Below are 27,965 nucleotides of genomic sequence, written 5' to 3'. Positions count from 1 at the left end.
TCATAGGGAGTGTCACGTGGAGAGGGAGTAGAAGAAGTTCGGTGGCTGATGACGTAGCGGGATTCTCTCCGGGCAGCCTCCGCCCCAAAGGGGAATCACAAGTTTTACTGGAGTTATACAAACACCTTAGGTTCTCAGTTGAACTGTGGTGGGGCCGGCCAACGCTAAATAAAATAAATCAGGGGTGGCGGGAGAGTTTGCACAGGATTAAAAAAAAGATGATTATGTTCCATTGCCGGAGGCAGCATCGCTCTGAATGCCAGTGAGTGGCTAAGACTCGCAGGTGGAGAGAGAGAGCCATGCGTTATGCCAAGGGTTGGCATATCGCTGCCTTCTGCGATGATAAGAATGTGGCGCTGGGTCTAATCCAGCAAGGCTCTTAAAGAGAAGCAATGCTTTTTTAAAATTGTTATTAAAATGCCTATGCTTGCGTTCCCCCCGCATATGGAGGTGGCCGAATGAAAACCAGAAGTCGAGGGCTGGCGGCCTTTTTCTATCTCTAGATTCTCTGCCTCTTTCTCGTTGCCTATAATCAAAGAGGAGGAGGCGCTGCAGTTTAAATTTCTCCCGAGTTTCTCCCCCCCTCCCCGCCTTCCCCCCTCCAATCCCCGCCCCCGGTTCTTCCTCTCATCATCATCATCATCATCTCGCAGTCTTGAGTTTCAACTTGGATCAGGGCAAAGACTCGGAAGCGGGGAGACAGAGAACCCACGTGGAGCCCATCGCCACCCTCTGAACTGGGGGGGAAGAGATTGTAAGCCCGCCTCTGGCTATTTCCTTTGCTCCTCTTCTTTGCAGCTCCCAGCAAATGCTCCGCAATGCTAGGAGGAGGAGGCAGGGCCCCCGGAGGTCCCCGATTCACACGTGCAATATCTCTCTCCCGCAGATGGGAGACGAGATCAAGGCGAGAACCCTTCATTTCAGGTCCTTTGAAAGGGGTTAACTCAACAGCGCAGTCTATCTATTGGACTCCAACTCCCATCAGCCCTAACCAGTGCAGCCAGCGGTGAGGGATGATGGAAGTTGTAGTCCACAACCACCTGCAGAGGCAATCCGCTTCACCGTAAAAGAGCCCTTACAGTTAATAAGTTTCCCATAAAACTTTGGCCCAAATCTCTGCGGTTTCTACCTATTTATTCTAGTTCTGACCAATAGAACAACAGGAGAACAAGTCTGCTCCATCTTCTAAGTAACAGATGTTTGGAGGCAGCTGCCAACATCTCTTAATTTTCTCCAGGCTAAACTGGCTCAGCCCTTTCAGCCTCTTTTTTTGTCAACGACCTTATTAAAACCTGGTAGCCAGAGCTGGAACTGCCCTGTTTTTTCTCCCAGTGGAACTAAAGCCTGGGCTAAATCTTGGATAGAAAGAGAAAAATCTCAGGTCAGACAAATGTCAAGCACATGCTCTTTAGCCACCTTCTTGCACATGCCCCCCAGGGTGGCAAAAAAGTAGACAGGCATCTGTGCCTGTCAACTGCATGGCTATTACTGCATGCTTATTAGAACAGCATGGAGAGCCAGTGTGATGTGTTGTTTAGAGTGTCAGATGAGGACCTGAAGATCAGGGTTCTGCCATGAAGCTCACTGTATGACCTTGAGTCTGTCACCACCTCTCAGCCTGGCCTACCTCACAGGGTTACTGTGAGGATTAAATGAGGAGCAGGAGAATCAGGCACACCTCCTTGAGCTCCTTGCAGATGGGACATACACTCTTGTGTAAATTAATTGAAACAAAGCATGTTTTCTGTCTTACTCGTAATCCTGTACTCAAAACAAACATGGAAAGTCAGTTGGTGGTTATGGTGTCAGAAGCCTGCAGCCAATAGAAGAGAGTTATTACAGAGCTGGAGAAGAGGTATCGTGACGGTACTGGGATATTGCAGCAGGACCTAGTCCCCTGTCGCACATCAAAAGTGGTGAAGAAATTCATGACAGAGCAGCAAATACAGGTACATACAGTGGTACCTTGGGTTAAGGACTTAATTCGTTCCGGAGGTCCGTTCTTAACCTGAAACTGTTCTTAACCTGAAGCACCACTTTAGCTAATGGGGCCTCCCACTGCTGCCACGCCACCGGAGCACGATTTCTGTTCTCATCCTGAAGCAAAGTTCTTAACCCGAGGTACTATTCCTGGGTTAGTGGAGTTTGTAACCTGAAGTGTATGTAACCCGAGGTACCACTGTACTTGATTGACCAGGGAATTCCCTGGACGTAAATCCCATTGAGAATTTGTGGGCTATATGCAAAAGTCGCCTCTGCGCTGTAGACTGTATGACTATGGAGAAGCTCATTCAGGCGCTGATTCAAGTGTGGTACAGGGATCCAAAAATCAACAGTGACTGTTTGAAGCTAGTAGACGCCATGCCAAACCATGTTCAAATGCTGCTTAAAAATGGCAGAGGTCAAATCCATTACTAATGTACGTATATGTGAGTTTTGTACTTGTCTATGTGAGTTTTGTACAATAAATTACATTGTTTGTTTCAATTAATTTGCACAAGGGTGCAAATACAATAAATAAATAACCAGGTAGGGCAGGGAAGGGAGAAGTGGGAAACAGGGTGGGGTGGGGTGGTTTTGATATGTATTTGTGATTGTACTGTTTTCTTCATAGTGGGCTCAGTGGCAGACTTTGGCTCTCAAATTTCTACGGCACCCTGTGCAACATTAAAATTGGGCGCATGCCTCTTGTGCTCTGTTCTACAGCATTGCTGTGGTGGCCCTTGCAGTGCGGTGCCCAGTGCGGCCAAAATGGTCATGCTACCCTAAAACTGCCTCTGGTGGGTTGGAGGCAACATGGCGCCTCTTTGCAACAAAGTAAAAGTTCTCTCTCTCTCTCTCTTTCTCTGGCTTTCCAGGATGCTATGCCTGTGGTGATAGGCTTTGAGGGCAGTGCCAACAAGATTGGAGTGGGGATCGTGCGGGATGGAGAGGTGCTGAGCAACCCTCGGCGAACATATGTCACCCCTCCGGGGCAGGGTGAGTGTAGCCGTTCTGCCACTTGATTCCTCCGCCCTGTGTTCCCTGGGGCGCATGTACCCTGCACTGAAGGAATGTCACATTTTGTGCCTCATCCAAATCCTACACCGAGCCAGAACCCATGCATGAGATGGGAATTGAACAACTTTGAGTCAATTGCTCTTTTTCTTCTTCTTCTTCTTTTTTGCCATTCTGGAATTATATTTTGCATAATTCCAGCTTTCTTTAGTGTTATTAATTCACGTTTTGCTAGTTAGGGGCAGGGCACTATTTGACTGTCTCTCTGGCTTCTGAGACCTTGCCAATGCACTTTCAAAGCACAGCTTCTCCATCTTAAGGTTTAGGAACATGGCTGCTGTTGGGGTTTTTTTAAAAAAAGCTGCAATCTTCAGGATTTGAATTACAGTGGTACCTCGGGTTAAGTACTTAATTCATTCCGGAGGTCCATTCTTAACCTGAAGCACCACTTTAGCTAATGGGGCCTCCCGCTGCTGCCGTGCTGCTGCCGTGCAATTTCTGTTCTCATCCTGAAGCAAAGTTCTTAACCCGAGGTACTATTTCTGGGTTAGCGGAGTCTGTAACCTGAAGCGTCTGTAAACTGAAGCGTATGTAACCCGAGGTACCACTGTATCTGCTGTTGCAGAATCTCAGCGTACACAGAGACAGCCCTGAGTATGCTTCTTCCTTGCCATTCTAAGTTCTACAAACATTTGCGTAATACTTTCTCTTGATACACAATTTGGGTTTCTGGTGGGTGTGCAGAGGAGTGTGGACAGAGAGAAGGGGGGCAATATACACTGAATTTACACAGCCCTCCTTAAGAGATCTGCCTTCAGTTTTCCATGTCTCCCTGTCCTAATGCCTTTTTCCTTCCTCCACATTCCAGGTTTCTTGCCAAGTGACACAGCGTGTCACCACCGGGCTTGTATCCTTGCCGTGCTGCAGGAGGCCCTGCAGGAGGCTGGGCTGAAGCCACAGGACATCGATGCTGTGGCTTTCACCAAGGGTGAGTCCCTCACATAATTCTTGCTGGGCAGCGGCCATTTTGAATTCCTCAAGGAGACTTACCAGACGGGTGACCTTGAAGACCAGGTTGGAGGTTCCTTCTAATGCATCTCTCTGCATTCAGGAAACAAGAGGCAGCATTGCCACAGTTCAAGGAAACATTTCAGTCAGGCGCAAGCACTTGAGCTGGTGTGGGGCAGGGCCAGTGAGGGGGCGGGGCCTCAGCAGAGGTCTGAGGGCCAGAGATAGAAGCCTGGAGGGCCACATTTTCTATTGTATCCCACCTTGATATTTTATGATAAGGTGGCAGTTTTATGATAATAACACCAATAGTTCTTGGGTGGAAACAATGAAGAGTATTGAGGAAAGCACAGTCACAATTAGGATGTGAGAGAGGCAAATTCCATCTGGTCCTGTTGGCCTTAAACATCTTTTCCCCTCCCTTATCCAGGTCCAGGCATGGGTGCCCCATTGGTGACTGTAGCAGTTGTGGCACGGACGGTGGCCCAGCTGTGGGGGAAGCCTCTGCTGGGGGTGAATCACTGTGTGGGGCACATTGAGATGGGGCGGCTGATAACTGGTGCCCAGAACCCGACTGTGTTGTACGTCAGCGGTGGAAACACGCAGGTAAGATCTTGTCCTCACAGTGGCCAACCAGATGCCTCAGGGAAGTCCACAAGGAAGACCCAAACACAACAGCAACTCTCCCCATGTGTGATTCCCAGCAGCTGGTATTCAGAGTTTTGTACTTGGGTGCTTCTCGATGAACCCTTTAGCCCTTTTGGGGGGGTGAAATATATATTTCCACAGTTGCCCTTTCCACAGTTCTCCGTCCCGAGTCTTGCTGTGCTTTGAACGCTGCAGCAAAGAGAGGGCAACCTGTGGCCTTCCAGATGTTGTTGATGTTCTCCAGTTTCCATCAGCCAGCATGGCCCGTGGTCATGGATGATGGGAGTTGTAGGCCCACAAAGCTATTAACTCGGATGGCTTTGCTCTACTTACATTGTAGGAGGCAGTATCTTTCTGGAAACTGCAGGCAGGGAGAGGGCTTTTGGGCTCAGGTCTGGCTTGGGGGTTCCCATCTTGGGCGTCTGTTCAGCCACTGTGAGAAGAGGATGCTGGGAGATGAGCACTTGGCCAGATCCAGAAAGGCTCTTCATAGGTTCTCTCTCCTCTGATAGTGGAGGGAAAATATAGGTGTCTTTCCCCCCCCCCCTCCCAAGCTCTTCCCCCTCTTACGGTAATTTATTTCATCTTTTGTATTGGCTGGCTGGCTCCCCATCCCACTGCTTGGAGATTTCAACCCTAGTTCAGCACTTAAGGTGTTTACCCCGCACTCTCTCTGAGTGTGCTTTAGACGTATGGTCTGGAGGTGTCCTGAGCATCATCTCTTTCACCTCTCCACCCCACACTCAGGTTATTGCGTATTCTGAGCACCGATATCGTATATTTGGAGAAACCATCGACATCGCCGTAGGGAACTGCCTCGACCGCTTTGCTCGGGTGTTGAAGGTGAGCAATTGAAAGGAGAGACAACTAGGACTGGGCGATACCTGGTTTTTGACATCGCGATATGTCACCAGCTAAACACCGTGGAATCCTGACACATCACCACGTCTGAAATGAGGATGAAGCTACGTAGAGGCACTGACTAGCTTCCCGGTTTTTGCCGCATCATGATTTTTGCACAGCACACACATATGATTTGTGATATATCACCAGGTCAAAAATTATGAAACCAATATCACTATATGGTCTTCAAGCCGGTTTTGAACGATATATTGATATACCGCCCAGCCCTAGAGACAACTACAGATAAAATGGGGAAGAGGAGAAACTTGTTCACCACCAGTGTGGTGTAGTGGTTAAGAGCGGTGGACTCGTAATCTGGTGAACCGGGTTCGCTTCCCCGCTCCTCCACATGCAGCTGCTGGGTGACCTTGGGCCAGTCACACTTCTCTGAAGTCTCTCAGCCTCACTCACCTCACAGAGTGTTTGTTGTGGGGGAGGAAGGGAAAAGAGATTGTTAGCCGCTTTGAGACTCCTCAGGGTAGTGATAAAGTGGGATATCAAATCCAAACTCTTCTTCTTCTTCAAGGAAAAAATGGTATATAAATGCAATAAATAATTAAGAGCAGGCCAGTCCCCCCCTCCAGGCCCATAACCTTACCTGCCTGAGACTGAGAGTGGTGGGGATAGAAGCAACGCACAAAACAATGGAGAAATAATTGACTGCTTCTCTCCTCCTGTTTACTTTCCCCTTCTCTATCTCTCCTTCACCTTGGGGACTGATTTTCCTTATGACTTGGAAGGGGGTGGAGAAGGGAACATTAGCTGCCAGAGATGCAGAAAATGGAAGGCGAGAGCCAAGTGATAGCTTCCCTGTTTCTCCTCGTGTGCAATTTCTATCCCTCTCCACCTTTCTCTGACTGTCGCTCAACAGGTGGAACTCTCATTTGGTAGGGCTGCTCTCATGGGATGAGTATCATACATAGCCAAATGGCTCTCCAATGGTCGATCTGGCTGGTTCTGTGTGATGGGAAGGGTGATGGTGCCTTACGAGGCCATATAGAGTTCTGACAGCTGTGTTGCCTCTCTCGACTTAGATCTCAAATGACCCCAGCCCGGGCTACAACATTGAACAGATGGCCAAGAAGTGAGTAATGTAAAAAGAAAAGAAAGACATACACACATTTTGTGCAAACATGTTAAATTTTTCACTAGCTGCATGAGTTGCACTGGGTTTTTTCTGTTTCATTCTCAACCCTGCCCCAGCTTCGGAGAAAGTTGTTCAGTAATAGTTTGATCTACACCCAGATTTCGGGAGAAGAAAAGGGACTAGGAATTGCCAATAAATGCAAAAGGAAAAGTGTCCTGTTTGGGGCACATCCGAAATTGGGATTGAGCCCCGATTGCTAGAAGTCCAAACAGGCTTCTTTCAGACTTTCTGAGCTTTCCATAAATGCTATATTCCCCATTTTCAGCCTTTTATATGCAATGTGCGAAATATATATATATATATATATATATACACACACACACATATACACATGCACATATACATTACATAACATAACATAACAGCATAACACAACATAACACAACACAACACAACACAACACAATATAATATAAATTTTACTAAGCAAAGCTGAGATTACAGATTGCAGGGCAGGGACCTAGACCCTGTTCTGCTGGGGATCGGGACCCCCACAGGGGAAGTAGTCACAATTACCAGCACCTCTTCTAGTCTCTCCAAGTCTAGGCAAGTCAGGTCAGGGCCCAGCAGATCAGGACCCTGAACAGCTCCCAGTGAGCCTTCTTGGCTTAGGTATGGCAGATGCTCTCCCAGCAAAGGTCCTAAGTTACCCCGAGGCTGGCAGAGTCTTCTCTTCCAGTGGTTCTACGTCCCTGGGGAGGACTGCCTGCAACCCTTCAAGGGCCCTGTGGCCAGTTCTGCAGTCTCGTGCACCCGCGTGGCTGCAGAGTAGCAGAAGCTTCAGAGGGAGTCATTCCCAGAGTCTGAGGATGACAGGAGAACCACGTCCTCACTCGGGGGGGGGGGGGACACTGCAGAAGAGGATGCTGAAAGTCCTCCGAGTGTGGCAGCTGGCGAGACCCTGAAATGGGGGACATGACTCTTGTGCTTGTTACGGCATCATGTAGAAGGAAAGTGTGATGATTATAAGAACGTTATACTTAAAAAGCAAAATAATGAATAACCACGATTTAACATAATATAAAATTTATTGTACAAGTAAATAATAATAATAAATGTGAGTTCACAAGATTATTTGTGGCAGGAAAATCCTGATGATACCCCCACTGTGTATATTTCTCATCAACAAGGTTTTAGGTTGCCCAATGCCTAGCTATATCCTTGGGAAGACTCGTTTTATGTATTAAAAATATAACACACACACCACTTCTTTCCTGTCACAGACAATTGTATAAATTTGTCCCAAGGTGCACGTATTGGATGCCTTTCCCCACAATTTTAATGAGGCCTAGTGCGTTGTGGTGTATTTTTAAAAAATGGACACAAACAAACTGGATTCTAAGGGGACTGGACACCTATAAAACAGCCTTGGGATGTGAGAGGGGGACTTAACACATTCTGCTTCCTACACAGGGGCCAAAAGCTGGTTGAACTCCCCTATACAGTGAAAGGCATGGATGTGTCGTTCTCTGGGATCTTATCACATATAGAGGTAAGGTTAAATCTTGTTATCTTCCATATCACCTTTCTCTCTGTGTGTTGGGGTTTCTTCTGCCCTTGAATGCTGGATGACAGGCATGGGACTTCTTTCAAACTATAGTCTGACTTCAAGGCAGGAGAATGGGTTGAGCTTGTGCCTGCTTGTAGCTGCACAGCAGCCTTGCCAGGAAAAACGGTGGCAACCCTTCTTCATTCCCCCTTCTCTTCCTCTCCCTGTGCAGGAAGTGGCTCATAGGATGCTAGCTGCAAAAGAATGTACTCCGGAGGACCTCTGCTTCTCCCTGCAGGTGAGGAACTAACCAGACCAAGGCCTAGGAAGCGGCTGATATGCCACCTCTAGGGTTGTCATATGAACATAGGAAGTTGCTTGAGTCAGACCATTGGTGCATCTAGCTCAACGGCCTCGGTCCAGTATACCTGAAGGAAAGTCTCCACCCCCATCGTTCTGCCCGGACACTGAGTTCTAGTGCTGAGGGCCTTCTGGCGGTTCCCTCGCTGCTAGAAGCCAAGTTACAGGGAACCAGGCAGAGGGCCTTCTCGGTAGTGGCACCTGCCCTGTGGAACGCCCTCCCACTGAAGGAATGGGTTTCTGTGCAGTAAGTTTAAAACTGACTCAACCCCCCCTTTTGTTCTTTCAAAAGAGAGCACTCTAAAATGCGTAAAACTTGAGCTGTTGAGCAAAAAGCATAACAAGGACACAGCTGCATAAACAAGCTCTCTCCTTTATCAGTCACGGCAAGGGATGACCCTGGCTCTCTAGGGGAACAGAGAAAACACGTCAGTACCTTATCTTATGTGCTGACCACAAAATACGCGCAGACCGATGTCCGGGAAAAACGCCAGAAGCGTGTTCCTGGAGATGATGACCTCTTTCCTCCCAGATAAGGAAGGAAGATCCTTTTATGGTCAGAAGTACAGGAAGGAAGATCCTTTTATGGTTAAGAATACCAGAGCAAGAACATATGTGATGTCAACCTACATACATAGGCCAATGTAGTTGGGTTCCTAGGGGAGGAGGGAGAGGGTGCCTGGAGGATATATATACTGCATGAAACTTCTCATTTCTTTGGACTTGCTCTGGACTTGATCACACAAGTGCCTTCTACTATCCAGAGAGCAGAATAAACTTTCTTTGAACCAACCTCGGTGTCATTTGACTGCCTTCCTCCTGTCCCGGAGCAACGCAGACCCAATCGGTGAACTCCAATAAGGCTACACCACCAGATGTCAAAGAGAAAAACAACTACCAGACTTTTAGAAGACATCTTGTTTAATAGGTTATTGTATTTTAGTGTTCTGTTGGAGGCTGCCCAGAGCAGGTATTGATGCTCTCCAGGGTTTCATGTAGGAGATCTCTCTCAGCCCTGTCTGGAGATTATGGGAACTGAACCTGGGATGTTCTGATGCTCTACCGCTGAGCTTGTGGCCCTTTCAAGGCCACCCACTGTTGGGCAAAAGCATTTCTGGTCCATCCTCCTGAGCAGCTGCTTTTCAGTCCTGTTTGAGGAGGAACGAGCAACAATGGTGCTTTCTAGACCAACTTAGTGTATCAGCTGCTTCCAGGTCAACCAAGAAAGAGGCAGCAGGCCTCTTTAGAGGTTGCTTAGCAACTATGAAGGGCCTGATTCCTCTCCTTACCCATCAGGGCAGGCAGGAGACGGTGACGCACTTTGTGCCCAGAGATGGAAGAGGGTGGGACCAGTGGGTGGGCAAAGGTACCCACTGTGGCAGTGGGAACCTAATTATGATGCCCACATAAATCCAGGGCCCGGGGCTTAACCTGTGGCCTACACGCGAGACTCAAAAATGAATGTCTTCATAATTGTTTTGTCTGTTTTGGTTTCTCTCTGCCCACCAGGAGACTCTGTTTGCTATGCTGGTGGAGATAACAGAACGGGCCATGGCGCACACAGGCTCTCGTGAGGCACTGATCGTGGGTGGCGTTGGCTGTAGGTGTCACCAAGCAAGTGTGGTGTGAATGGCTGAAGCCGCTGCCCCGTTCGCGTTCTGAATTCTCCTCCCACCTCTCCTTCCCCAAACAAGTCCTCAGAGCGATTTGACCTACACAGTGGCTCCATCTGCATCACTCGGCCTTCCCGGTGCTTTCTCATCGTTCCCAATGTATGCTCTCAAAACTGAGCTGGGACCCTCTGTTTTCAGCCTCCGTTGAACGGTGTCACATCTAATTGCTTCCCCACCGTTTCTGTCTTCAAAATCCTTAATTTTCTCACCTGTGTTTCACCCAGCAACAAATGCTTCTTTAAAAACTCTGGCTCAGCCCTTTCTAATTTGGAGATTTCCACATATGTGTCTCAACTCAAGTTACCATTCCTGATCCAAGATGGCCGCCAACTTGGATGTCTTTAAAAAGAGGATTAGGCAAATTCATGGAGGATAAAGCTATCAATGACTACTAGACACAATAACTATGTTCTTTCTCCACAGCCAGAGGCAGTATATGACTCTAAATACCAGTTGCTAGGAATTACAGGTGGGGAGAGGGCTGTTGGCCTGGTCAGTAGACTCTTCTTACGTTCCTCATTTTATACCCACAACTGTTCTGTGGAAACAAAATCCAAACTACCTGTGTCCACCAGGGCAGTGTTCTTTAACCTTGGGTCCACAGATGTTGGTGGACTACAACTCCCATCATCCTTGACCATTGGCTAAACTGGCTGTGGATGATGGGAGTTGTAGTCCAACAAGACCCAAAGTTGAAGAACACTATCCTGATCTTGAAGGTGGCTAGGTTTGCTATAGACAGCCAAGACTGAGACCCACCCACCCACCTGTTAGGTCAGGCAAAGGCAAACTCTGCCCTCCAGATGTTTTGGGACTACAACTCCCATCATCCCTAGCTAACAGGACCAGTGGTCAGGGATGATGGGAATTGTAGTCTCAAAACATCTGGAGGGTCAAGTTTGCCTATGCCTGAGTTAGCTTCTTCCCTCGTTGGAGGTGGGCAGGTGCCGAACATACAAAGGTGCTTTTTCTGGCATGTTGTCTGTTTGTCCTCACTGAATGCACAGCATACATTCCCTGTGTTCTTCCTCTCCAGGTAATGAGAGGCTACAGGAGATGATGGGAATCATGTGCAAGGAAAGAGGAGCAAAACTCTTTGCTACGGATGAAAGGTAAGCTTCCACCTGCCTGCTTCCATTCCAAGACCCTCCCAGATTTGGGCTCTCATGAATCTGCGGCAGAATGGTTTTCCAAAGCTGTTTTTTCCAGATTCATAAACATGGTTAACGCAGAGGGGTAGCTGCGCCCTTTTGTTAAAAAGTATTTTGCAGCAAAAGCAACCAAGAATCTCGTGGCATCTTCAAGCCTTATTGTTAGAAGCTTTTGTGGGCCCACGTTGTCAGATATGCAAATTATAGGCTGAGCAAGTTTGATTCTATTCACCTGGGCCTTGATCAAGACAAGAGTTTGCCCTCCCACTGCAGATGTTAAATTCGTACCGCAAGATAAGGGGACTTGCATTGTGAATGATACTGCATTGAGCTTTACTTAGAAGCACCTAAATGTCATCTTTGCATTTTGTGGACATCCGGCCCACCCCACAGCTTACTGTTTTATTAATCCGGAGGCAGTAAAACTCCAAACTAGGAGTGAGCCCAGAAGTCCCAGCATCGCCGACACCACCTCAACACCTCTTTAACTGTTATTCTTCTCTGCCCGTTTTCCATCCAGGTTCTGCATTGACAACGGGGCCATGATTGCACAAGCTGGCTGGGAGATGTTCCGATCAGGGCAAATCACTGCGCTTCAGGATTCATGGATTACACAGAGGTGACTGTGCCTTGTTTTGTGAGGTGCGGGAGGGTATCTTGAGTGCAGATCTCAGTTGAGGCCTGCTACAAGCCCAGGCTCATGCTGTACTGCAGGAGAGCAGAGCTCCGATGTTGCTTCAGCAGCTACCAAACGGAGATGGCGGAACCTTATTTTTGTTGCCAGCCCTGCCCTCAATAGTAGGGAACCATAACATGAAATTTTTTTACAGGTAAGTTGGGAAGACAGAACAAAGCGCTGCCCGAATGCAGCCTCAATCTGGCCTTTTCCCACCTTTCCGCAGGTATCGTACGGACGAAGTGGAGGTGACTTGGCGTGACTGACCACCCCTTCTCTCTGCATGGAAGCCATGTCTCCTGAAGGCAATAAACAGCCGGATACATGGACATTGTGGGCAGGAATACCAGGGTTGCTCGAATCTCCATGGACATTTGATGGGAAACTAATTCAAACCAGAATAAACGCTTTGGTTTTTGTTTAGAAGCTCCTGTGGTGTTTTCTGTCCTAGGCCGCAGAAGCTGTTGTGTGAATAGAAAAAGGGGGGTGCAATGTACCTTCTTCCTTTCGGAAAACTAAGGTGTGATTTGTGGATGGGCTTACTTGAGCAACCCAAGACCTAACCAAGAGGGACCATGGAGGTCAGAGATGGGGAATCTCCCCCCGCCCCAGGCCTGAGGGCCATCTTCTTTGCTGGGGGGCCACATATGCAATTGTTACCTTTTGTGCAGTCTGCTAGCTTGTACACCACACACCTCTCCATAGTCACCCAGGCCAGCAAGAGGCATTCTCAGGGTTCAATAACACATTCCTGCGAGGCAGAAATACTCAAGGAGGATGTGAAGCAGAATTGTTGAGGGGCGTGCCCTTGGAAGACAGTGTGGTGGTGGCTAGGGAAGGGGTGCTGTCTGGGGAGAATCTAGAGGGCCAGATAAGCATAAGATGAGCCTTGAGAGCCAGTGTGGTGTAGTGGTTAAAAGCGGTAGACTCGTAATCTGGTGAACCGGGTTTGATTCCCTGCTCCTCCACATGCAGCTGCTGGGTGACCTTGGGCTAGTCACACTTCTCTGAAGTCTCTCAGCCCCACTCACCTCACAGAGTGTTTGTTGTGGGGGAGGAAGGGAAAGGAGATTGTTAGCCGCTTTGAGACTCCTTCGGGTAGTGATAAAGCAGGATATCAAATCCAAACTCTCTCTCTCTCTCTCTCTCTCTCTCTCTCTCTCTCTCAGGGATTCATTTGGCCCCAGGGCCTGTGTTCCCCACACTCCGGTGTAGGTGGAGAGGATCAGACTCTCATTGGCATTAGATAATTTGCCAGATCTCAGTTTGCCATTCTCTAAAATGGGAATAATACTCCTTTCTAGAATTCCTCTGCTAAACTCACCTTTCTCTCCCGCTTTGCTACATTCGCAGAACCCTCTCTCCCCCGCCTGGGATTTCTGCATCAACATCAAGCATCTAGTCCCTGATGTTAAAACCTGTTCTGGCACTGCACTCTCCAGCAACTCCCTTTGTGTGATTTTGGCAGCTTTCCTTGAAAAAGCCAAGAGCAACTCACAGGGCAGGAGCCCCAGACGCCGTTAACCAACAATATTTAAAACGTATTTAATATTTACAGATGCTCCCAGGCTTTGAAGCACAAGAACCCCCAGGAAATCGGTACTTTAGAGCTTTCAAGTCCATCAGGTACAATCCTGGAAAATGGAAATGGAGAAGCTTAACGTTCGGTTGCAGAATCCCCACAGAACACGTCCCTGCTTTTGGAGACACAGAAACCAGTCCTTTGGCTTATTTTTGCAGGTGCCAGAGCCAAAATATGCCTGTCTCTGGAGTCTGTGTTAGCAATGAGGCTGCAGTGTCACAATTAGGGCTTCAAATAGTCACTCGCATGGTACTCCCTTGATACAGCGCTGCCTCCTACTGGCAGTAGAGGGTGAGAGCATCCTCCTGGTTGCCTCGGATGAAGACGACCGGTGGGTGGAGGCCCTTGGAGACCATCTCGAGCCAGGCCATGTAGAGGGCGCTTGGGCAGGCCCCTTTCCGTACCACAGGGAGGCTCCTAGAAAAACAGAGGGAGGGTAGGGAGAATGTTAAGAGCGTTTAACTAGGACGCGGGAGATGGGTTCAAATTCCCACTGGGCCAGTCGCTCACTCTCAGCCTAACCCTATCTCACAGAGTTATCATGAAGATAATGTGGGGAAGAAGAGGAGAACTACCTATGTATGCCTCCTTGGAGGAAAGGTGGGATAAATAAATAAAATGGGGGAAGGCATGTGAGAGAAGGTGGGTTGCTTGCGACATCTGAAGGCAGCCCTGTTTAGGTAGGAAAGTTTTTAATATTTAATGCTGTATTGTTTTTAATACTCGATTGGGAGCCACCCAGAGTGGCTGGGAAACTCGGCCAGATGGGTGGGTATAAATAATAAATTATTATTATTATTATTATTATTGCAAGTAACAAATCCATTAAAAATGTTTTCATTAAAAACAGGTCCTCAATGCCTGTTTTGGCCTATGGCAGCCAACGTTCTGCACTGAGAGAAAGAGAAAGGGGCTACTGCTGTAAGATACTGGTGCTTGTCCCACTCCTCTGGAACCAATTATTCCAGGGAAGAGCTATACAGTCATACCTCAGAAGTTGAACAGAATCCATTCCGGATGTCCATTTGACTTCCGAAACATTCAACTTCCAAAGCGCAGCTTCTGATTGGCTGCAGGAGCTTCCTGCAGCCAATCGGAAGCCCCCTCAGACATTCAGCTTCCAAAACAACGTTTGAAAACCGGAACAATCACTTCCGGTTTTCGATCGTTCGGGAGCCGGAACGTTCGACTCCCAAGGCATTCGGGAGCAGAGGTACGACTGTGACTTAGTGGTAGATTATCCTCTTTCCACGTAACAGGTTCAATGCCTCGCATCTCCCGGTAGGGCTGGTAACATCCCCTGTTCAAAAACCTGAGAGCTGCTACTGGCCAGTGTGAACTATACTGAGCTAGATGGACCCAATGTTTAGTATCAAGGTAGTTTTGTGTGCTAGGAACTTGTGTTCAGAAAGCCGATAATTTTCTTTTATTTTTGGACCAACTCCTGATTTTTTGCACCCAGTGCCGAATTCTCTTCATGGGCAGAATTGGAATATATGTGGCCCTCATCACCACCAAAACACGGGGGACGATGACTGTTGTTTCACCCACCCTTCAGAGAAATGGGGTCACCCTGGGCCCTGAGAGAGTTTGCCACCAGGCCTACAAGCCCCTAGAGCAGGGTTTCCGAAACACTGGTCTCCAGCTGTTTCTGCACTACAATTCCCATCGTTCCTGACCACTGGTCCTGCTACCTAGGGATGATGGGAGTTGTAGTCTAAAAAATAAATAAATCTGGAGACCTAAGCTTGGGAAACCTGCCCCAGAGCAGGGATGGGGAACCTGTGGCCTTCCAGATGTCATTGACTATGGTTTGCACCAGGCAGCATAGCCAATGGTCAGGGATAATGGGAGTTGTAGTCCAACAAAATCTAGAGGGCCACAGGTTCCCCATTCCTATGAAGGCTGTATCTGTTATGTCTCAACCACCTGGTGTGGCTCTTCTGTCAGAAATCAGAAGGAACCCAATGGGGTGTGTGCACAAGAATCATGGGACAAGGGCAAAAAGGGGCAAAACCACCCCATTCAGGGATCTCAACGTCTGAGGAAGAAGAAAGTAGGGAAGTGACTCACATGACAATGAGGGCTGCATTCCTAGAGTGGTCTTGAAGTATCTCATGTAGACGCATGTGCTGTTCAGACTGAAGACGCCATGCCATGTTGGAAAAGGAGGAGGAGAGACGTGTTAAAAGTGAATTTTGGTCACCCCTTCCCCCTTTCATGCTCCTTTAAACCCCAGTAGACTCTTTCGCCCTATTGGAACCAGAATGGGAAGCTACCGGCATCCAGAAAACTCCCACCACTTTGGATTACGAAGGACGGCTCTCTGTTTTGGATCGCACATTGTTTTAGGAAGCGCGAATTAGGTAGGTTCGATTTTTAATACGAACTGAATTAAGGCACCCCCTTCACCAGGACCCTCAAACACTGGGGACAGAATCCATTAAAAAACCCACCTTTTTCTTGTAGACTCGGAGGTCTTCGTCCGTGACCTTCCATGGTGCATCCTTTTGCATCTCTTCCACGGTCTCCTGGCCTTTCTGGCCTTCGTTGAGCCGGAAGGGAGCTATGATGTCCTCAAATTCTTTGCGACTGCCATGGTAGGAAGGTGGAGGGGGGGGCGGAAGGGGAACAAGTCAAGCCAAAGTTAGGAAGACAGAGCGGAGCAAAATGGAGAAACGGGAGGAAGGGCCCAAACCACATGAAAGAACTGTATTCTTAAGTGGAAACAACAATCCAGGCCTCTATGACTTTTTACCATTAAAAAAAAAAGAGAGAAAGACCCTGAAATGTCCCAACCCAACTAGGGACAGTAGTAAGAAAAAGGTTCTTTCTCACTGCAAAGCTAAGGGCTGCTGGTGACATCAGATGTAGACAATGACTAATCCTCTCGCTCTGACCTATTTCTCTCCTGGGTGAAAATTCCAAGCGCAAAATGGCAACTTGAGTAACAGCTGTGTATTTCAAAACATCCTCACCCATTTTGTGGAGCGCTCATCATTCACAAAATACACAACCTTGCTAGACTGTCACTGGTGAGCAAGAATTGTAACAAGAGGAACTCGCACTAAATGCCCCTCCAGGCAAGCCTCCTTTTTTATTGCACTTTCGCAATGATTTGTACTCATTATGTTGTTGGGGCAGTTACACATGATCCCACTTTCAATACTGTTTGCGCCTGCAGAGGTTTCCATGCAGACATCTTGCTTCGTTTCCAATCTGTGCATACCCTGTAACTTCCTGTAGCTTTTTTATACAGTGGTACCGCCATGACTGGACCTAATGGTCAGGGGTCCCTTTACCTTTACCTCGGGTTAAGAACTTAATTCGTTCTGGAGGTCTGTTCTTAACCTGAAACTGTTCTTAACCTTGGGTACCACTTTAGCTAATGGAGCCTCCCACTGCCACCGCCGCACGATTTCTGTTCTCATCCTGAAGCAAAGTTCTTAACCCGAGGTACTATTTCTGGGTTAGCGGAGTCTGTAACCTGAAGTGTCTGTAACCCGAGGTACCACTGTACAGTGGTACCTCGGGTTAAGTACTTAATTCATTCCGGAGGTCCGTACTTAACCTGAAACTGTTCTTAACCTGAAGCACCACTTTAGCTAATGGGGCCTCCTGCTGCCGCCGCGCTGCCAGAGCAAAATTTTTGTTCTCATCATGAAGCAAAGTTCTTAACCTGAAGCACTATTTCTGGGTTAGCGGAGTCTGTAACCTGAAGCATCTGTAACCTGAAGCATCTGTAACCCGAGGTACCACTTCACTGCAAATGTTCTGGGATTTCTTCTTCTCCTGTCTGCTGGTTACAGTGCAAGGGAGGTGCCCCTCCAGCAACAGCATTGGGGAAGCTTTGCAGAATGATGTGTGGATGGGTATGAATCCACCACTATTATTGCATCAGTTGCAGAAAAAGCCTGCCCACCCCCCCACAAAAAATGCGACTAGGTTTGAGGGCTACTGAGTTAGAACAGGAGTGTCTGTTTGAGGCTGGGGCAGATGGATTGTGGGACAAAGACAAGACCTCAGGGAGCAGAGAACGAGGGGGGACCCAGGGCATTTACCTTGTTTCTTCGGGCCTCCACATTATTTCAGGCAGCACCACGACCTCGGTGAATCCCAGGCGGAATTTAGTCAACAAAAGATCGATCCTGCAAATCAGGATGAGAAAGACAGAAATTGTAGTGCCTGGGACAATCCGGCACCAAAGGGCAAACTATCTTCCAGTGGACCTTGCCTGAGGTTCTGGAGCAGCCCCCCAGTTATGAGAAGCTCACCAGCTCCTCCTCCTTTACAGCAGAAGCATTTTTATTTGGTTTTCATTATTCCAGCCCCCAATCCCAGCCTCTTACTCTTCTCTGTGCTCTTCAGCATTCGCGATCTGCCCACTGATGAAGACCCGGACTTTGCAATGACTCCAACGTTTCCGGCGGGTGAGGAGGTAGGGAATGAGGAGGGTGAGCCCTGTGGAAGCAGGAGGCAGAAAGTCATAAGGATGTAAGTGAAGCCCCAGGGAATCAGGCCAAAGGCCCATCTGGTCCAAAACCCTCTTCTCCCAGCGGCCAACCAGATGGAAGTCCACTAGTAGCGCCCAACTTGCAACGGCAGTGCTCTCCACCCTGTTGAGTCTCAGACCACGCAACTCTCCCTTTCTGTTCACAGCTCCTCCACCCACAAAGATGGATTCCAAATTTAGGAAGAGAAGCAATGGCCGTGTGCCCCCTGTAGCCTTTTCTTGGTGCTCAAGTCTCTGCCCCCAGAAGGAAATGGGGTGCAAGGCCTCCACTCCTCTAGAAAGGGAGCACACTGCACCGTTTGGGCTCTCCTTGGGAGACGGTCAGTGAGGGGGGAATTACGTTGCTAGGAAACCGGAGTTGGGGCGGGCTCAGATGTATGTTGTTGTTTGTTGTTTAGTCATTTAGTCGTGTCCGACTCTTCGTGACCCCATGGACCAGAGCACACCAGGCACTCCTGTCTTTCACTGCCTCCCGCAGTTTGGTCAAACTCATGATGGATCACATGTTATTAATTAAACAATCGTAATAGGACCTTTTAAACTATGGATGGGGGCTGTTGCCTTGGTTGTTAGTATGCTATGTGTTTTGTGTTTTTAATATTGTAAACCACCCTGTGATCTTTGGAAGAAAGGTGGTATAGAAATAATGACGATGACGATGATGATGATGATGATGATGATAATAATAATAATAGGTGCAAACTTAAACTGAGAAGGAACCATACGTACCGCCATCATCGAAGAGCCAATAGATGTCAATGTTTTTCTTCTTCTGGTTGCCCTGGAAATAGGTTTCCAGGTGTGAGTCAGCACCGACTACTTTGTAGCTGTCACCTGCAGAGAAGAGTAAATGAATGGGGGGAGCCTTTGCAGCAATTCCCCTCTAGCACTCCCACATTATTAGTTAATTAACTAATCTAAGGCTTGGTGCCAAAATTGGCTTCTTAGTGGTTTCCTAGCAAAAAGGTCAATTGCACAATCGTTAACATATGAACATCCATAATTAAGATATCCACAATTCAAATATGCGCTGCATGATTAAAACACACAGTAAAAAAACAAAAACCCACTAAAGCATAAAAATATCAGAAACCCAAATTAAAATTTACAATTAAACAGTATGTTTTAAGCTTCTCATCCTCATTTTTGAAGCTCCTTAGTTTTGGGCCTGGAACACCTTCATTCAAACCCCTATTCAGCCCAAGTAGGGATATAGCCAGAGCACCCCTGCCAGGGAGGGCTTTGTCTACTCAAGAGTCCTTTAGCTCATTCTACTAAACCACATTTTTTCTTTTTAGAGCAGCCTCACTCAAGGCGTCCAACTTACGCTTCTGCTTCTCTTTGCCCAGCGCTGCTTCCGAGTCTTCAAAGCCCATGTTCACTGTTGCGGAGAGAGATGAAGAGAGGATTAGTCGAGGCTGTGTTGTTTTTTTAAGAAGCCAACAACACCAGAACGAATGATCCAAATTAAGATATTTCATCCACTCTTTCTCTCTTTAGACATAGCATTTACTGCTCTGCCAAATTTGTTTTGCTTCTGCTAGCCTTGGAGAAGAACGAATAAACCACAAGAGCCACTGAGCGTTTCGCCACCAAGGACAGCTCCCTCTTTCAAGCACCCTCTTCTTCCAGAACTAGACGGAGGCTTTGCAGCCTCCAGCATTTTCAGGCCCCGCCCCCTTTCCTGGACACACCCACCTTGCGCTTTCACCTTCCGCGACACATCCAGTCCATCACGCATCCGGACCAGGCACACTCCGGCGCTGAAATCGAAAGTGTCGCTGCAACCGGGGAAAGGGGGAGAAGAGAGAGATGTAGAGATCAACATGCAGCGTGGTCTTTCCCTACTTAATGAGGTTATCTCGTGAAGAGAGCGCCTCTGAACATGTGCAAAGTTGTATTCCGCCCAGTTAGTCCTTTCAAGAAAGCAGGGCATCTGTGCCAAGGAAAAGCATTGCCAGACATTTTGTATGCACTTTGGCCCACCCGACTAAGACTCTTTGCTGCTGCTGGAATTGGTTGAAACCAGGAGTGGAGAAGTCTTTTCATCCCGAGGGCCACACTGCCTCATGGGCAACCTTCCAGGGGCCAGATATGAGTGGTGGGGCAAGGGCTGGAGGCAAAAGCAGGTGCCTCCATTCCAGCCACTCAATAGCCAGAGGTTTTGACACACATTACCTCCCTCCCTCCAGGCAAGCCAAGGCATGATGTAGAACAGGTGACCCTTCCCCATTGGCCATGCTGGCTGGGGGCTGATGGACTGAGTCCAAAAACAACTAGAAGGCTAGAGCATCCCCAACCCTGCTATAAAAGGGAGGAAACATTATCTTGCAGAGGCCTTGCCATCTGGCATGCATGGGCCATACAGCCCACTGGCTTTGCAAACTCACATTCCTCTAAGCACCGGGTACGTCTTGTTGAAACCCGTTTGAGCCCAGTTTCCTAAACCCTCTGCTGCTTCCCCTTCCCGTCACCTCTTTGCCCTTACTGTATTATGCCCACGTAATTCTCCAGGTTCTGCGGACTGTCAGTCTGCCAATCTTGCTTGAAGCCCAGGACCATGGTGTTGGGTTTGAGTCGCCCGAGACCTGAGACCTAGAGAGAGAGAGAGAGAGAGAGAGAGAGAGAGAGAGAGTGCACAGCAGCTGCCATTAACTTGTAGCCGTATAAAGGACAGAAATCAAGTAGGTTACATGTCCTTATGCTTGGCAACTGCTCTTCAATGTCCCAAGCAGAGGCCTTTCTTCCTGCCCCTTCTTCCTCCTCGAGATCCTTTTCAGAGGGCCTCATGAGCTGATCTCCGAGGTGAGCCGAGAACCAGAAGTGAGGCCAATATTTGGAACCAGAGAGAAGGCGAAGACAAAGGGAAACCCCTGGGACCAGGGTTGAGAAAGGAGGCAGAATTCAGGACCAGAAGCCAAGCCAGATGGCACAATAGCTCTCAGGAAGACCTTGCTTCTTGAGGAAGACTGAACTCGAGCAGGGAACCTTCTTATGGTCCAGGAGGACCCAAGGATCAGTCTTGGTGGTGGGCAAGGCCAGTCCAGGGGCCTGCAGACACTGAATTGCCGGGGGCAGATGTTCCAATGTTCAGTTCTGTAGCTCACCACACAGGGGAAGCCTCACGTAGGTCTGAAGGTTCCTCGTTTGAGTCACAGATTGGACCTGGGGCTTTTGGTTCATTCTCACCCATCTTAGATGAGGGGCAGGAATTGGAAGGACAGGAAGGTGAACTCCCTGGCCCCTCTTGCTGCATGAGGGAGCACCCTAGTATCCACATGTGTACAGAGGAATTAAGAGCTCCTCTCTCAAACTACGCACATCAATGTCCTCCATCCGTTCATGCTTTTTAGCATCTCTGGACAGATTGTGCCATACACTTAAAGCACATCTGATGCACATTTTAAGCAAATGGCTCCCCCCCCCAAGAATCTGTAGTTTTCCCCTCCCAGAACTACAATTCCCAGCACCCTTAACATACAGTGGTACCTCTGATTACGAACTTAATTTGTTCTGGGGGTCCATTCTTTCTTAACCTGAAACCATTCTTAACCTGAGGTACCACCTTAGCTAATGGAGCCTCTTGCTGCCGCTGCACTGCCGGCGCATGATTTCTGTTCTCATCCTGGGACAAAGTTCTTAACCCGAGGTACTGTTTCCAGGTTAGAAGAGTCTGTAACCCGAGGTGTTTGTAACCCGAGGTACCACTGTACTGCAGTTCCCAGGATTCTCTGGAGGAAGTAATGTACTTCAGATGTGCTGTAAATCTATGGTGTGGACCTGCCCTCTCCCTTTGTTGCTCCACTCCCAACGTTAAAATGACCCTTCTAGGTCAAGACACACCCACACACACCTGCATGAGGCTCCTGGCTCCAGCTCTCAGGTCCCCTGTTGTGATGAAGTTATAAAAAGAGCGGATCTTGCGAGTGCTGAGCCACTGGAGTTGTTCATTGTAGTTTTCGAAGCATGAGGAGTCTCCCAGCTGACCGTGCAATAAAAAGATTGATAGTCTGTTAAAAATGGCAGCATCCCAGCTCATCAGATTTCCCCGGCCTCTTTTCTTTCCATCAACCCCACAAGGCCCTCTCAGGGCAGGTAAACTCACCTCAGCCACGTTCCCACATATCATGAGGCTCACTTTCTTGGTGAAGGCGTTGACAAAGTCCACCAGGGCTGGGCGGAAGCTGGGTGGGCCTGAGAGGACCAAACACTGAGGCCTAGGAAAGTGAAAGAGCTGTAACTAGGGGCCACTTAGTTGGTTACTAGGATTTGTAGTTCTGTGAGGGGTGTGTGTGCCTACTAACAACTCTGAGTAACCTTAGCAAACTGCAGTTCCCAGGATTTGATTTGATTGTTGAATGTATATACCGCCCTATACCTGGGGGTCTCAGGTCGGTTCACAGAATAAAATCAAGATATATAAAACCACAAAATACATAATAAAAATAAAAACAACCCAATAGCCCCCCCCACAAAAAAACACAACATTTTAAAAGGGCATAGGATGTAAATCAGATCAACCAAAGGCCTGGTTAAAAAGGAACATTTTTGCCTGGTGCCTAAAGGTGTATAATGAAGGTGCCAGGCGAACTTCCCTGGGGAGAGCATTCCACAGACGGGGAGCCACTTCAGAAAAGGCCCATTTTTGTGTTGCCACCCTCTGGACCTCTCGAGGAGGAGGCTACTCTGGGGAAAGCCATGGCTGTTTAAAATTGTATAAGCGTGCTTTAAATGGATGGCGTGGGTGTGACCATTTTTAACCCCGAGTTTACGCTGAAGGCTGCAATCCTAAAATGCAAGCTCCAGTGAGAACAGTACGAGTTACTTCCGAGTAAACACGATGCACGGGATTGTGCTGTGCCTCCCCAGTCTTTGACCCACCCCAGAAAGGGGAAAAGCACCAAGGAAATCTGGGTCACGAGCCTTCTGTTCTTCACTTGATAAACGAAAGTAGCTCCCTCACCGAAAATTCTTGACGTGGTCCTCTACGTCGTTCAGGTTCACAGCATTTGACAGGGCCATGTTGTAGGTGCCAGCCTGCACTGAGGAACCCCAGTTTACCTCTGTGAGCAGCGGAGAGAAATGAAGAAGAGCTTTAGTCCATATCTACTTTGTGCGATGGATTCAGGCACTGGAAGGACCTGGGGGGTATCCCACACTGAAGGATCTGCTTCAGGACACAGGGAGATGATCTTGCCTGGCGTAAGGCTATTTGCCCTCCTTGCCCAGGCTTCCCAACCCTCCAGATGTTTCAGACTACAATTCCTATCAGCCCTCACCAGCACACTGCTTGAAAGGAGCTGCACATGGTGCTATTCAAGCCCTGGCCATCAGCTGATTGGGCCCCAGCTGCATGATACATCTAAAGCCAAAGGATCCTGGGAAGTGTAGTTTGTCAAGCGTGATGAGAGTTGTTAGGAAACCCCTATCTTTCTCTCACAGAACTACAGTTCCCAGAGTTCCCAAGGAAGAGGGATTGATTGTTAAATTTAATTTCATTGTACACAGGTTGTACATTGACAATAAAGGTATTTTTATTAAATTACTCTGGGAACGGTAGCTCTGAGAGAGTTCCCTTAGCAACTCTAGGCACCCTTAAGAAACTATCTGGGGCAGGGGGGGGGGAGTCATGGCTGTTTAATGTGGTATGATACTTTGGGATTCGGTGAATTGGTTTAAGAAATAAAATCTCCTCCAGCTGATAAGGTTCCAGTGGTTGGCGCTGGCGAGGCACATGCTGCCTTAAGTGGGAGAGGCATAGCACCCGCAACATGGTATAGTCCTCACAATGATGGAGAATTCGTAAATAAGCCTTGACCAGAATTCCTTGACATTTGGACCTGAAGCTCACAGCTCTTTCTATAAACTAAGCTGGGAAGAAGGTGTGGAGATCTGGGGCGTTCTACCCCCATCCCACCCTTTGCTTCTCAGATCCAACGCCAGGCTCCCCTCACCTGGTTTCTTGTAGGTGGTGTAGGCCAAGCTGATGACGATGATCCCGATGACAATGAGGGCCGACCACCAATTCAGCAGGAACATGATGACCACGGAGACAATGGCGCCAAACAGGGCCGTCCATTTGCTGAAGTAGCGGAAAGAGGGCCTCCAGCCTGGAGGATGGTGATGATGGGGGAACACAGGTGAGATCAAAAGGCATTGCACACAGAGAGGGAGCCCAGATGTCACCCTAGTTTATCCTATCATTGACCTAACACAACTCTACACACAAGCATGTGGCCCCCCCAAAAGTATTTCAGGCTACCGATTTCCCTCCAAATGTCTGCTGGTTGGCTATGCAGGTCCAGAATCTTGTGCGGAACTCAGAAGACACTCAAATCTCCACTCAGCGATGAAGTTCACTGGGTTAAATTTGGGCCTCTCTCTCTGCCTAACCTACCTCAAAAGGGTTGTTGTTGTGAGGATAAAATGGAGAAGACAGAAGAGAATATGGAGAGGAGATCTTTGCTAATGGTTAAATTTACTCTGGGAAAAGTGGACAGGGACTGAATATCCCTGCGAGAACCAGGGAACCAGGCAGAGGGCCTTGTTGGTGCCCGCCCTGTGGAACGCCCTCCCACCAGATGTCAAGGAAATAAACAACTATCTGACTTTTAGAAGACATCGGAAGGCAGCCCTGTTTAGGGAAGTTTTTAATGTCTGGTGTTTTATTGTGTTTTTAATATCCTGTTGGGAGCCGCCCTGAGTGGCCGGGGAGGCCTGGCCAGATGCGTGGGGTATAAGTAATAAATTATTATTATTATTACTATCATTATTATTAAGGCTAAAAACACACATACCTTACACACTTTTACACACACACACACACACACACTTCTCATACCCTTGCATACACAAACCTCTTTTCCAGCTTGCTTTCCTCACTCTGAGGAAAGGGGAGCACAGGAAGGAAATGCAGCAAGCTGTTTAAGCAGGAAGATTCAGATGGGAAGGGGAAGGGGAAGGGGAGCAGTGGTGTAGCGTGGGTTGTCAGCACCCGGGGCAAGGCAAGTAATTTGCGCCCCCTAACCCGTGGATTTGCGCCCCCTAACCCGTGGATTTGCGCCCCCTAACCCATGGATTTGCCCTAACCCCAGATGTTGCGCCCGGTGCGGCCCGCCCCCCCTGCACCCCGCACGCTACGCCACTGAAGGGGAGGCAGTGTGACCTAAGGAGAGTGCTGTGGCCCAAATCAGGACCTTCCTCTGCCCCTTTCACTTCTCACCCTAGCCTTCCTGGCAGTGGCGCATCTGGGAAAAGCTCGCTGTGAACACAATGCAGACCAACCCATTCCTGCCTGGCACTAGTTGCCCAGCCTGTTGGCTCATTTGTCTTTCCCAGCAGGACATGTTTGCTCTTTCCCGCCTCGCTACCACCCCCCCCATACACCATTTCTACCTCCCACACGGCCCACCTGTCCACCACCCACCTTACCTGGGGAGTTGGTGATGGTGGCGTGGAAGCAGCTGAAGTTGATGAGGGCATAAGAGCACAAGAAGAAGTTGGAGATGACGGGGGCAATGGTGTTCAGATCCGCTGCAGAGGCAAAGAAAGGAAAGGTAAGCAAGGAGGCACTGTATTCTGGCACAGAACAGGGGATGGGATGGGGTGCTCTTGTATGCTCTACTCAAGCAGCTAGCCCTCAACGCTGCTAATTTCATAGAATCATAGCATTGTGAGGGGCCCTGGGGGTCATTCCTGCAATGCAGGAATCTCAGCTAAAGCATCCGCGACAGATGGCCATTCAACCACTGCTTTAAACCCCCCCAAGGGTCTCTTTACCCTTTACCTTTAGGCTTGTCTCAACAAGAATGTTTTTAGCAGATGCCGCACAACCTCCCAAGGGAGGCTGTTCATGTCTGTGCTATTTGTTTGTTATTATTTTATTACACCCATTCATTCCTTAACCCCAAACACACAAAAAGTCACACAAACACACAAAAACGATGGAACAAAATCCCTAAAAATTATAAAAAGGATTGTTGTACCCCCGCCCTACTAATAAATGAACACCACGAGACATGCCAGAAAGCATGCAACAGTTTGGGTACTATGCAACTAAGTTTTAGTTAGTGTAGACCCATTGAAATTAAGACAGAGCTCCACTCCGCATAAAACTCAACATAGCTGAATACCACCCTATGATCTCAACGAATGACCCAAAGCCTGGGAAAATTGGAGTGCCTTGGCCTGACACCCAAATGCCAGTGTGGTGTCCTGGCTAGAATATTGGACAATGACCTGGGAGACCAGGGTTAGAATCTCCACTCAGCCCTGAAGCTCACTGTGTCAATCACAAAATAATAGCTTTTGGGGGTGGAAATTGCGGCTCCGATAAATAAAGGAGGGGAGGTGGTCTCGCTTACCAATGAGAATGAAGGCAACAGCTATGAGGAAGGTCAGAGCGTAGGCCCTCAGCGGCTCATTGTTCTTTCCATATCCTTTTGCGAAGAAGCCAATGAGGGGGTAGAGATTGTCCTCGCAAAGGCACTGGGGGCGGAGAGAGGAGCACAAATGAGAATGAAGAAGAAGAGGAGTTTGGATTTGATATCCCGCTTTATCACTACCCGAAGGAGTCTCAAAGTGGCTAACAATCTCCTTTCCCTTCCTCCCCCACAACAAACACTCTGTGAGGTGAGTTGGGCTGAGAAACTTCAGAGAAGTGTGACTAGCTCAAGGTCACCCAGCAGCTGCATGTGGAGGAGCGGGGAAGCGAACCTGGTTCACCAGATTACGAGTCCACCGCTCTTAACCACTACGCCACACTGGAGGGAGATGTCCAATGGGAGAGATCTTCACAGCTATTTCAAACTCCCGTCAGCAGTGGGTAGTGCCCATTGAGACCGGTAGGCTCCTGCTATCATAGAACTGTAAAACTGGAAGGGTACTCTGAGGGTCATCTAGTCCAACCCCCTGCTATGCAGGATGGAAGGCAGCAAAGACTATTGAGATTAAAATTTGGACCTCCACAGCTCCGTTTTCGGCATCTGCTAAAAACATTCTTGTTGAGACAAGCCTAAAGGTAAAGGGTAAAGAGACCCCTGACCATGAGGTCCAGTCGGGACCGACTCTGGGGTTGCAGCGCTCATCTCGCTTTATTGGCCGAGGGAGCCGGCGTACAGCTTCTGGGTCATGTGGCCAGCATGACTAAGCTGCTTCTGGTGAACCAGAGCAGCGCACGGAAACGCTGTTTACCTTCCCGCCGGAGCGGTACCTATTTTTTTCCTGGCACTTTGACGTGCTTTCGAACTGCTAGGTTGGCAGGAGCAGGGACCGAACAATGGGAGCTCACCCCATTGCGGGGATTCGAACCGCCGACCTTCTGATCGGCAAGTCCTAGGCTCAGTGGTTTAACCCACAGCACCACCCTACCCAGACATTCTTGTTGAGACAAGCCTACCCAGACCCTTAGAAAGTTGAAATAACTTTGATCCGTTTCAGTATTTTAACTTTTCTACATTTTAAAGCACTTCTGCAAATTCGATTTTATCATTTTATCTTTCCATAAATTGCTCTGAGTTTTGTTGTTGTTGTTTTTTTACAGTCAAGCAGTATATATTATTTCATGAAACAAACAAACAAACCGTAGGTTTTGCTAGAGCGGATGACAGGCAGGGTCAATTACAGGCAACCCCCCCCCCCCTATTTAAGTGGAGTTTACGTTCTGAGGCACTACAAGCGCTGGTGAAACGCCATCAAGAAAGCCTGCAAACAGCCCATTTTTGCCCCTGCCCCTTGCGGGTCACTTCTGGGTTCAGCGCAATGTTTGTGTGCTCAGTCGCTCGGGTATTGAAAAGTGTGTAAATGCGGGGGTTGCCTGTA

The 27,965-nt window shown here is 48.4% G+C and overlaps 2 protein-coding genes across 2 annotated transcripts in view; one reads left to right on the top strand and one right to left on the bottom strand.

Annotated features, from left to right (window-relative positions):
- Positions 1-506: 506 nt before the first annotated feature.
- OSGEP (O-sialoglycoprotein endopeptidase) lies at positions 507-12,477 on the top strand. Its single transcript, XM_083584235.1, has 12 exons — positions 507-754; positions 2,859-2,979; positions 3,866-3,985; positions 4,436-4,611; positions 5,401-5,496; positions 6,591-6,640; positions 8,116-8,194; positions 8,424-8,489; positions 10,061-10,151; positions 11,261-11,336; positions 11,896-11,994; positions 12,278-12,477. Exons 2-12 carry the CDS (start codon positions 2,865-2,867, stop codon positions 12,315-12,317), a joined length of 1,008 nt encoding a protein of 335 aa, XP_083440361.1. The 5' UTR covers positions 507-754; positions 2,859-2,864; the 3' UTR covers positions 12,318-12,477.
- A 1,094-nt stretch (positions 12,478-13,571) lies between these two features.
- The window catches only part of LOC310748398 (solute carrier family 12 member 3-like), a 34,769-nt gene continuing 20,375 nt past the window's right edge, over positions 13,572-27,965 (bottom strand). Inside the window, exons 13-27 of the mRNA XM_083584156.1 lie at positions 26,510-26,633; positions 25,578-25,679; positions 24,101-24,256; positions 23,110-23,209; positions 22,252-22,363; positions 22,000-22,128; positions 20,635-20,741; positions 19,845-19,927; positions 19,474-19,527; positions 18,876-18,980; positions 17,983-18,094; positions 17,695-17,781; positions 16,090-16,225; positions 15,707-15,774; positions 13,572-14,050 (exon numbers count right to left, since the gene is read on the bottom strand). Coding sequence (XP_083440282.1) covers positions 13,909-14,050; positions 15,707-15,774; positions 16,090-16,225; positions 17,695-17,781; positions 17,983-18,094; positions 18,876-18,980; positions 19,474-19,527; positions 19,845-19,927; positions 20,635-20,741; positions 22,000-22,128; positions 22,252-22,363; positions 23,110-23,209; positions 24,101-24,256; positions 25,578-25,679; positions 26,510-26,633 — 1,617 coding nt within the window. The 3' untranslated portion in view covers positions 13,572-13,908. The remainder of the gene's footprint in view (positions 14,051-15,706; positions 15,775-16,089; positions 16,226-17,694; positions 17,782-17,982; positions 18,095-18,875; positions 18,981-19,473; positions 19,528-19,844; positions 19,928-20,634; positions 20,742-21,999; positions 22,129-22,251; positions 22,364-23,109; positions 23,210-24,100; positions 24,257-25,577; positions 25,680-26,509; positions 26,634-27,965) is intronic.

The sequence above is a fragment of the Podarcis filfolensis genome (genome assembly GCF_964270895.1).
Source record: "Podarcis filfolensis genome assembly, chromosome: 13".
Lineage (NCBI taxonomy): Eukaryota > Metazoa > Chordata > Lepidosauria > Squamata > Lacertidae > Podarcis > Podarcis filfolensis.
This window is presented reverse-complemented; position numbering and strand designations above follow the sequence as displayed.